General features: G+C 52.2%; 1 protein-coding gene across 1 annotated transcript in view; it reads left to right on the top strand.

Annotated features, from left to right (window-relative positions):
- LOC306918642 (adenomatous polyposis coli protein 2-like) overlaps positions 1-11,524 on the top strand; it is a gene marked incomplete at both ends in the record, with an annotated part of 44,216 nt that overhangs the window by 24,164 nt on the left and 8,528 nt on the right. The window contains one exon of the mRNA XM_079531532.1: positions 8,211-8,589. Coding sequence (XP_079387658.1) covers positions 8,211-8,589 — 379 coding nt within the window. The remainder of the gene's footprint in view (positions 1-8,210; positions 8,590-11,524) is intronic.

Here is an 11,524-nt window from a genome sequence, read left to right as displayed (position 1 = left end):
TATCAAAGAAGAAAGCTTCCATCATTTGTGTAGATTTTTGCAAAGCATTCGATAGCGTGAACCGGAAAGCTATGATGCATATACTGCTCAACTATGGAATACCAGAAGAAACGGTGAAAGCTATAGCAGTGATGTATGTTCCGCTGGATATAGTAATCAGCGTTTGGTTTCTATTAATAAATATGCACTGTACAACTTGCCAATAGTTATCAGTACGAAACATGGGAGTGAGAGCCTTTCACCCCAAAGCAAGCCCTGACTGAAGTTAACAGGGAGGTGTGAAATGTGACACCTCTCCTTCTCAGTCTTAAGGAAAGAGAACATGCAGATGTGTGTATCAATGATTGTCTACTAATACTCTTCAAGTTATCAATTATCCATTGAATGTCTAATTATTGTAATGTAGCAGTAATGGCATGGGTTGAACTTATAGACTTGGAGTAGTCAGACAAAGAACTGCCATAAATGGAGCAAGCCGGAGAACTTCCTCTAATAGGCCTCACACACAGCGGGGGTTCTGATAACCACAGAACCACTAGTAAGTTCCACCAGCAAACTGTTTCTCCCATGCCAGACCTCATGGCTAGCACATGTCAGTGGGTGATGCTTCCTGGTCTTTCAACCAATGGTAAAGGTCCACAGGAAGGACTGATGCCATGGTGCTCAGCAGCCAATTGAATGTTAGCTGATGTGAACCTGCCCAACAGGGCAGGTCTAAGGAAACAGAGTTTTTATAAGCCACTTCGGCGACTCTAGTAAGTCAGATTCAGTAACATCAACCAAGAGTCCATACCTCTCCAAACGGAGAAGAGAGATCCGGATCGGGAGCTGGTAATTACTGTTTTATACTCTGCCTACTATCTCTGTTTAATACAAATGATTAGAACGTATTATGGGAATGTAACAAATGTATATTCTTGTGTTTCTATATCTATTTCAGGTTTAAAATCTATGCCTATGCCACCAGCATATAATCTATGCCACTAAAGCCATACCTGGCACTAACATCTGTCAATTAAGACTACTTATAATTGGTTATGATAGACACTTTTCACTGTCTGTAATAGCTCAATTAATCTGTTACCATACTTATCTAAAACCAGGCAGTCTGTGCAGATAAGCCATTTATAGATGTGTTTAACTAAATGTTGTTTGTTGAAACCAATGAATTAATAATAAAGTTTATGAAATACACTCTGTAGTCCTAAAGTATGATTGGCGTGAATATTAGCTACTGCTCTTCCGAGTTCTCAAATTAGGTGTCTTCTACCTATAGTAAAGTGTGACAACCACAGAATGCTAGAAAGATGTACAATGTATGAGAACCCTGTCTGCTTTGTGCAGAGCATTGATGGACCAACAAAGGAATTCCAGACAACCACAGGCATCCTTCAGGGCGACACACTCGCTCCTTTTCTCTTTGTCATTGTCGTTGACTACGTCCTTAGGCAAGCGATGGATACCATCTCCTCCAGAGGTCTCACAATAGGCAGAAGATCTGGTCGTCAAAGTCAGAAGTGGCTGACCGACCTTGACTATGCGGATGACATCGCACTGTTTGCTGAACACATAAACTCTGCTCAAGAGCTTTTAACATCACTAGAAGTGTCAGCAGCCAAAGTTGGTCTATTGCTCAATGCCAAAAAGACAGAATGGCTGCTTCTGAATGAAGACTCTGTTCACCCAACCATCCGCTCCATGGACGGCAGTGACATCAAAGAAACTGAGGATTTCAAATATCTTGGATCATACGTAGTCAGTAGCAGAAAGGACATCCTGACAAGGGAAGGACAGGCCTGGAGTGCTTGCAATAAGCTACAGCTTATATGGCAGTCAGACATCACAAGAGCTACCAAGATCAACCTGTTCAAAGCCTGTGTGGAAAGTATCCTTCTGTATGGTGCCGAAACATGGACAATGAATAAGGAGTTTCGGGCTCGTCTTGACGGAACATACACAAGACTCCTCATGCGTGTCCAGAACCTCTCATGGAAGGACCATCCCACTAAAGCTCAGATTTATGGAGGCACCCTGTGCCGACTCCGCCCCGTTGGAGTTGCGACCAGTGTTGACTTTGACAGCATATTTAGATTTTAGTCTCTTGAATAGTTTTAATTTAATTTTTGAGGGGTGCTAGCCCCTCCCCTAGCCCCTCCTATATACAGGTTCAATGTTTGTTGTATAAACGCCACAAGGCAACATGTACGCCATAATGTGTCATTTACGTCATATTGTCTCTTTATTGTTAATGGCGTTTCGTTTGTTTTACATCACCATTACATCACCCAATCAACATGAGTTAGACTTTAACCCATTTTGACCTGACGTCAAAAAAAAAAAGTCTTCTGAAAGAATATATGTTCAATTTTCAAAGATTTGTGCCGCATTTTAGCGTGCCACTCGGTGGCGCGCTATGAGCTTGTAGATCTGCTATTTTTCAATAGCTAAAGTATAACGTAATGCTTAAAACACCAAAAGGGGTTTCCGCCCAAAATGGGTTAATATATTAGCGCCCCTCACTTCACACGGGTGTGATTTTTAGTCACATTTTAGTCACCTGGAATGTTTTAGTGTTAGTCTATAGTTTTAGTTTGACTAAATATCATAAGATTTTAGTCGACTAAAATATATATTGGCGGTGTCTTGATGCCGTCGTAACGGACACTTTATCCATGGCTCAGTGCCAGCCAATCAGGAGCCGGCATGCACCAGGCCAGGGGCCAATCAGCAAGAACACGTCCAATCATCATCATAATAATATGATTGGCTCTGTTCCATGATTACAGCCAATGAAATCAAGAGCCTCGTTAAAGTCCCCACAGTGTTACTGAATTGGGCGTTTAATTGCCTCCCGGCCAATTAGCAGTAATTACCACCAATCAGCTGATGAGGCCTGGATGCAGCTGTGTGGTCGTTAAGCCTCAGAGCATAATTGCCTAGATTAGAATTGCAGCTCTGCCTCCCCCTGGCCAACCGGGGCGCCTGATGGAGGGGAAAGGAACTGGTCTCTATACCGCCTCCCCCTGGCCAACCGGGGCGCCTGATGGAGGGGAAAGGAACTGGTCTCTATACCGCCTCCCCCTGGCCAACCGGGGCGCCTGATGGAGGGGAAAGGAACTGGTCTCTATACCGCCTCCCCCTGGCCAACCGGGGCGCCTGATGGAGGGGAAAGGAACTGGTCTCTATACCGCCTCCCCCTGGCCAGCCGGGGCGCCTGATGGAGGGGAAAGGAACTGGTCTCTATACCGCCTCCCCCTGGCCAACCGGGGCGCCTGATGGAGGGGAAAGGAACTGGTCTCTATACTGCCTCCCCCTGGTCAACCGGGGCGCCTGATGGAGGGGAAAGGAACTGGTCTCTATACCGCCTCCCCCTGGCCAACCGGGGCGCCTGATGGAGGGGAAAGGAACTGGTCTCTATACCGCCTCCCCCTGGCCAACCGGGGCGCCTGATGGAGGGGAAAGGAACTGGTCTCTATACCGCCTCCCCCTGGCCAACCGGGGCGCCTGATGGAGGGGAAAGGAACTGGTCTCTATACCGCCTCCCCCTGGCCAACCGGGGCGCCTGATGGAGGGGAAAGGAACTGGTCTCTATACCGCCTCCCCCTGGCCAACCGGGGCGCCTGATGGAGGGGAAAGGAACTGGTCTCTATACCGCCTCCCCCTGGCCAACCGGGGCGCCTGATGGAGGGGAAAGGAACTGGTCTCTATACCGCCTCCCCCTGGCCAGCCGGGGCGCCTGATGGAGGGGAAAGGAACTGGTCTCTATACTGCCTCCCCCTGGCCAACCGGGGCGCCTGATGGAGGGGAAAAGAACTGGTCTCTATACCGCCTCCCCCTGGCCAGCCGGGGCGCCTGATGGAGGGGAAAGGAACTGGTCTCTATACCGCCTCCCCCTGGCCAACCGGGGCGCCTGATGGAGGGGAAAGGAACTGGTCTCTATACCGCCTCCCCCTGGCCAGCCGGGGCGCCTGATGGAGGGGAAAGGAACTGGTCTCTATACCGCCTCCCCCTGGCCAACCGGGGCGCCTGATGGAGGGGAAAGGAACTGGTCTCTATACCGCCTCCCCCTGGCCAACCGGGGCGCCTGATGGAGGGGAAAGGAACTGGTCTCTATACCGCCTCCCCCTGGCCAACCGGGGCGCCTGATGGAGGGGAAAGGAACTGGTCTCTATACCGCCTCCCCCTGGCCAACCGGGGCGCCTGATGGAGGGGAAAGGAACTGGTCTCTATACCGCCTCCCCCTGGCCAGCCGGGGCGCCTGATGGAGGGGAAAGGAACTGGTCTCTATACTGCCTCCCCCTGGCCAACCGGGGCGCCTGATGGAGGGGAAAAGAACTGGTCTCTATACCGCCTCCCCCTGGCCAGCCGGGGCGCCTGATGGAGGGGAAAGGAACTGGTCTCTATACCGCCTCCCCCTGGCCAACCGGGGCGCCTGATGGAGGGGAAAGGAACTGGTCTCTATACCGCCTCCCCCTGGCCAGCCGGGGCGCCTGATGGAGGGGAAAGGAACTGGTCTCTATACCGCCTCCCCCTGGCCAACCGGGGCGCCTGATGGAGGGGAAAGGAACTGGTCTCTATACCGCCTCCCCCTGGCCAACCGGGGCGCCTGATGGAGGGGAAAGGAACTGGTCTCTATACCGCCTCCCCCTGGCCAACCGGGGCGCCTGATGGAGGGGAAAGGAACTGGTCTCTATACCGCCTCCCCCTGGCCAACCGGGGCGCCTGATGGAGGGGAAAGGAACTGGTCTCTATACCGCCTCCCCCTGGCCAACCGGGGCGCCTGATGGAGGGGAAAGGAACTGGTCTCTATACCGCCTCCCCCTGGCCAACCGGGGCGCCTGATGGAGGGGAAAGGAACTGGTCTCTATACCGCCTCCCCCTGGCCAACCGGGGCGCCTGATGGAGGGGAAAGGAACTGGTCTCTATACCGCCTCCCCCTGGCCAACCGGGGCGCCTGATGGAGGGGAAAGGAACTGGTCTCTATACCGCCTCCCCCTGGCCAGCCGGGGCGCCTGATGGAGGGGAAAGGAACTGGTCTCTATACCGCCTCCCCCTGGCCAACCGGGGCGCCTGATGGAGGGGAAAGGAACTGGTCTCTATACCGCCTCCCCCTGGCCAACCGGGGCGCCTGATGGAGGGGAAAGGAACTGGTCTCTATACCGCCTCCCCCTGGCCAGCCGGGGCGCCTGATGGAGGGGAAAGGAACTGGTCTCTATACCGCCTCCCCCTGGCCAACCGGGGCGCCTGATGGAGGGGAAAGGAACTGGTCTCTATACCGCCTCCCCCTGGCCAACCGGGGCGCCTGATGGAGGGGAAAGGAACTGGTCTCTATACCGCCTCCCCCTGGCCAACCGGGGCGCCTGATGGAGGGGAAAGGAACTGGTCTCTATACCGCCTCCCCCTGGCCAACCGGGGCGCCTGATGGAGGGGAAAGGAACTGGTCTCTATACCGCCTCCCCCTGGCCAACCGGGGCGCCTGATGGAGGGGAAAGGAACTGGTCTCTATACCGCCTCCCCCTGGCCAACCGGGGCGCCTGATGGAGGGGAAAGGAACTGGTCTCTATACCGCCTCCCCCTGGCCAGCCGGGGCGCCTGATGGAGGGGAAAGGAACTGGTCTCTATACCGCCTCCCCCTGGCCAACCGGGGCGCCTGATGGAGGGGAAAGGAACTGGTCTCTATACCGCCTCCCCCTGGCCAACCGGGGCGCCTGATGGAGGGGAAAGGAACTGGTCTCTATACCGCCTCCCCCTGGCCAACCGGGGCGCCTGATGGAGGGGAAATTAACTGGTCTCTATACCGCCTCCCCCTGGCCAACCGGGGCGCCTGATGGAGGGGAAAGGAACTGGTCTCTATACCGCCTCCCCCTGGCCAGCCGGGGCGCCTGATGGAGGGGAAAGGAACTGGTCTCTATACCGCCTCCCCCTGGCCAACCGGGGCGCCTGATGGAGGGGAAAGGAACTGGTCTCTATACCGCCTCCCCCTGGCCAACCGGGGCGCCTGATGGAGGGGAAAGGAACTGGTCTCTATACCGCCTCCCCCTGGCCAACCGGGGCGCCTGATGGAGGGGAAAGGAACTGGTCTCTATACCGCCTCCCCCTGGCCAACCGGGGCGCCTGATGGAGGGGAAATTAACTGGTCTCTATACCGCCTTCCCCTGGCCAACCGGGGCGCCTGATGGAGGGGAAAGGAACTGGTCTCTATACCGCCTCCCCCTGGCCAGCCGGGGCGCCTGATGGAGGGGAAAGGAACTGGTCTCTATACCGCCTCCCCCTGGCCAACCGGGGCGCCTGATGGAGGGGAAAGGAACTGGTCTCTATACCGCCTCCCCCTGGCCAGCCGGGGCGCCTGATGGAGGGGAAAGGAACTGGTCTCTATACCGCCTCCCCCTGGCCAGCCGGGCGCCTGATGGAGGGGAAAGGAACTGGTCTCTATACTGCCTCCCCCTGGCCAGCCGGGGTGCCTGATGGTGGGGAAAGGAACTGGTCTCTATTCAGTATTTAAGTCCGTCGTCATTTTGTAGTGCTACGTTACGTCCGGGTCCAAGTGGCACCAGCTCCCGTCCGCATCTCATTGTAAATAGAATATCTAAACGCGTGAATCTTTTTACAATGACGTTATTTTTCAGAAAGGAAGCCATTGAGGGTTAAAATGGGTCTTAATAAAGTGTCCATGACAAAAAAAAGATATGATGTGGAGACAATAAAGACTATTATTATCATTATTATTGAAGGTGGTAACAGTCCATTTGCTCAGTAAAATATTTCGGGGGCATATTTAGAATGTGTGCTGGTTTGAGTATTGCTGACTCACTAACTTAGAAAATGAAGGGAGGAAACAGGATTAACGTTTAAACCAGAGAACCGGGTTTTATTGCCCTTTTAATACAGGCTAAAAACTGGGTTGGGAGGGTGCCGAAAATAACAAAGAGGCTGCTCTGTGTGTCTCTCTCTAGGCTTCTCTTCCTCTCTCCACTGTGTCACTTCCTCCTTCCTCCTCGCGCCTTCTCCTCTTCACCAACCACCTTTCTCCATTGTTTAACCCCCTCTCAGCCTCACCTATCACTGCATAGCTGAACTAGGCACCTCCTCCCCCCATCAAACCCCAAACCCCCCCCAAGTATCTGTCTCTATTCCTGGGGGGTCGCTACAGTATGTTGAATCTAGTTTGCATTAATGAGGATTTAGTTGACACAATGAAATAAAATGGCGATAGTATTCAGTGTGGGGCAGACGGCCTGTCACAGCCAGATTTGGGAGAGCAGCGCAGCTTTGTTGTTGCGAGGAAACAAAAGCGACACAAAAGTAGGACCCGGAAGTATCTCAGGAGGGGGCGCTCACGTCACAGCTAAAATACTGAATACTGCCTCCCCCTGGCCAGCCGGGGCGCCTGATGGAGGGGAAAGGAACTGGTCTCTATACTGCCTCCCCCTGGCCAGCCGGGGCGCCTGATGGAGGGGAAAGGAACTGGTTGGAATAACGTGTTCCTTCCACGCGCTACGTCCAACCAGGGAAACTCCCCCCCCCGTCAGGTGTAAAGGATCAACTTGGACACTCATGCATGAAGGAAGCATGAGTTCAAGTCCGTTGCTCTCCCCATGTCCCCCATATATGGGGACTAGGTTGGCGGAGGGTGTGTAGAGCCCAGGATCACATTAGATAATTGACATAGGGGTGAAAAATGGGTTACAACGCGCTACAAGCTTGTAGATCTGCTATTTTTGAAAAATCGTGAAAATGCGGCGCAAATCTTTGAATATATATTCTTTCAGAGCGAACGTTTTTAACTCAAATCTTTTGCTTCTGGGAGGTCCCTGGAACTACATGTTTTCAAATGGGGGCCGGCGGACAATTTCATATATTTTTGGGGGTCCTTGACCACTGACACATAGGGTTTTTCAGAAAACTGTCAGAATGTAGAAGACATTGCAGAAAGATCCACCCAGAGCAGCAATATTGTGACAATGGTAACGAAAAACTCCTAAAGGGGAGTTTTTCGATACCACTGTCGCAATATTGCTGCTCTGGGTGGATCTCTGTTGGTCTGGGAAGTGTCCTGAGACAACTTGTTGTGATTTGACACTTTAATAGAATTGAATTGAATTGAATTGTATAGAATCGCCCTCAGGTCAAGTTGGGTTAAATAAATGAACGCCTATAGATTGTAAACGGTAACTAATTTAACCCCTTCATCCCCGTCCCGTCTCCTCCAGAGCTGCACATGGACCTGACCAACTACTACGACCTCAAGTACCAGCCCCACAACCTCCGCTGTCTCCCTGAGAGCCTGCTGGGTGGGGGTCCCACCCCCGGAGGGGTGGGGCTACTACTGGGTGGGTGTGGTCCCCCCCACCCCGGAGGGGCGGGGCTAGAGGCGGAGGAGAGGCTGGCCCTGATGATGACGTCGTCGTCCAGACGCCCCTCCTCCTCCTCCTTCTCCTGCTCCCGGGGGGCGGGGCCCATGGACGGCTGCACGGCGGCCATCTTGTCTCCTCACATCATGGACGGAGCCCCGCCCAAGGCGGCGTTCATGTTCTCCGGCGGAGACGGACGCATCGGAGAGCAGCACCTCGACGAGCTCTACAAGGAGAGGTGAGGGTCTATAGATCTATAAACTAGAGCTCTACAAGGAGAGGTGAGGGTCTATAGATCTATAAACTAGAGCTCTACAAGGAGAGGTGAGGGTCTATAGATCTATAAGAACTAGAGCTCTACAAGGAGAGGTGAGGGTCTATAGATCTATAAGAACTAGAGCTCTACAAGGAGAGGTGAGGGTCTATAGATCTATACGAACTAGAGCTCTACAAGGAGAGGTGAGGGTCTATAGATCTATAAACTAGAGCTCTACAAGGAGAGGTGTGGGTCTATAGATCTATAAACTAGAGCTCTACAAGGAGAGGTGAGGGTCTATAGATCTATAAACTAGAGCTCTACAAGGAGAGGTGAGGGTATATAGATCTATAAACTAGAGCTCTACAAGGAGAGGTGAGGGTCTATAGATCTATAAGAACTAGAGCTCTACAAGGAGAGGTGAGGGTCTATAGATCTATAAGAACTAGAGCTCTACAAGGAGAGGTGAGGGTCTATAGATCTATAAGAACTAGAGCTCTACAAGGAGAGGTGAGGGTCTATAGATCTATCAGAACTAGAGCTCTACAAGGAGAGGTGAGGGTCTATAGATCTATACGAACTAGTATCGGTTTAGGATCACTGAAGAAGGAAAGGCCAAAAAAAAAAAAAATCAGCGATCCGGTTTGATATCAATAATAATGCTTAACTAATTTAACCCCATCATCCACATTCCCACATTCACACACCGATGGCAGCAGAAACCATGCAAGACACAAACCTGCACATTGGGAGCAACACACACAGCTGTGCATAGGAGGGGCTAGGGGAGGGGCTAGGGGAGGGGCTAAGGGAACTTGGCCTCCTGGAGAAAAAAAGTCGATATTCGCGGCTTGATACGAGACCCTAATTTGAGATCACACAATCATGAAAATGGCCGACTTTTACCTCTGGCTCAAAACCGAAGACAACAAGAGCTCATCGTCTTTGCTTATTTCGTTCATTTGTCTGGCACTTTCCACCTATAGCGCCCCCCCCTGGTAACTGGCGTCTAAGCAGTTCATTGGTCTGACGTCATTGTTGTTTATCATTTTATTATGTTATGTGTTGGTTTGCTCAGCTGCTGTTGCTAGTCATGGCTGCCAGTTCCCACCTGATGTTGTGTGGGAGTCCAGACTGCTCCAGACCGTACTGAATAACTGCTAGCTTACATAATGTCTTGAGGCTAGGACTGAGGTCTAAGACATACAGGTCACCAGGAGTTTGTGTTCCTCCAAATATGACGATATGATCTCCCATCATGCAACAGCACCTCCCATACGTTCGAGACGGTCCTTTCCCCTTGGGCTCAACCTTCTTCCAGGAGAAGGTCTCTGGACTGAATTTCCACACATCGGTGCGGTGGGGCCGTTTCCAGCCACCAAATAGGTACAGCTCTCCATGGTAGGTAAAGGCTGAATTATCCCTGCGTCCTTCTGGAAGAGGCCGTGTAGAAGGTGTGTCCAGCCAGAGGTTTGTCTCTGTGTCAAACACTCTGATGGTGTTGTAGTCCTGACCCCTCCTCCCCCAGCTCCCAAATACAAACATCTTTGTTCCAATGATGGTAGCAGAGTGACATTTTCTAGCAGGAGGTGGAGTTCCTCTGATGTTAATTAAAGTCCAGACCATTGTGGTGGTGTCCAACTTGTAGATGTCATTACTCCGTCCAGTCGGGGATGATCCTCCATGAATATACATGACCTTCCCCAACACACAGGCTGAGTGGTCGTCCCTCTCCTCTGGAACGGTTCCAGAAACCTGTGGTTTGAACCATCTGTGGGCGTCGACATCAAATGCATAAAGCATGTTGCCATAAGGATAACCTCCCCAAAGGTAGACAGTGTCTCCAATCAGAACAGCTGTTTGGCCCTGGCGCCTGGAAGGAACCTCAAGGTGGCGTTCTCCTGTTCCAGGGGTCTCTGGGGCCAACTTCCTCCAGATCAAAGTCACTGTGTTGAAGACGTTCACATCGATCTTCTTCTCGTGGCCACAACGGTCGCCTCCAAAGGAGTACACATAGTGTCTCACTGTCACAGCTCTTTGATTGGCTGTTCCTGGTCCTCTCAGACGCACCACCCAGCGTAACATTACTCACAGCAGTAGCACAGGGGATAAATCCTATTGGTCAATGTGAAGTTTTCTGCAGCTTCAATTAAATTGGTTCAGAGGCACAAACGCCACGCAAAGTCTGGCCAATCCGTGAAGCCAGTGGTCTTCGTTGACCAATCAAGGAAGACGATAGGACGGTAGGAGGTCCTTATTTGACCTGATCCTCTCGGGTAGGTAGGAGGCTGACGTCGAGGCACCCCCATATCTTCAAAGTCTGATCGGACCCTACAAACCCTCCAGCGCCAACGCAGGGAAGCTGGAAGTACCTTCTCTAAAACACCCTGGACAACACCCCACACGTCCCAGACTCTTCTCCCGTCTCTAAAACACCCTGGACAACGCTCCACACGTCCCAAACTCTTCTCCCTTCTCTAAAACACCCTGGACAACCCTCCACATGTCCCAAACTCTTCTCCCTTCTCTAAAACACCCTGGACAACGCTCCACACGTCCCAAACTCTTCTCCCTTCTCTAAAACACCCTGGACAACCCTCCACATTTCCCAAACTCTTCTCCCTTCTCTAAAACACCCTGGACAATGCTCCACACATGCCAAACTCTTCTCCCTTCTCTAAAACACCCTGGACAACGCTCCACACGTCCCAAACTCTTCTCCCTTCTCTAAAACACCCTGGACAACCCTCCACATGTCCCAAACTCTTCTCCCTTCTCTGAAACACCCTGGACAACGCTCCACACGTCCCAGACTCTTCTCCCTTCTCTAAAACACCCTGGACAATGCTCCACACGTCCCAGACTCTTCTCCCTTCTCTAAAACACCCAGGACAACGCTCCACGCGTCCCAAACTCT

Source organism: Electrona antarctica (genome assembly GCF_951216825.1).
Source record: "Electrona antarctica genome assembly, contig: scaffold_574, whole genome shotgun sequence".
Taxonomy (NCBI): Eukaryota; Metazoa; Chordata; class Actinopteri; order Myctophiformes; family Myctophidae; genus Electrona; species Electrona antarctica.
Note: the sequence above shows the minus strand (reverse complement) of the source record. Positions and strands in the feature narration are given on the sequence as shown.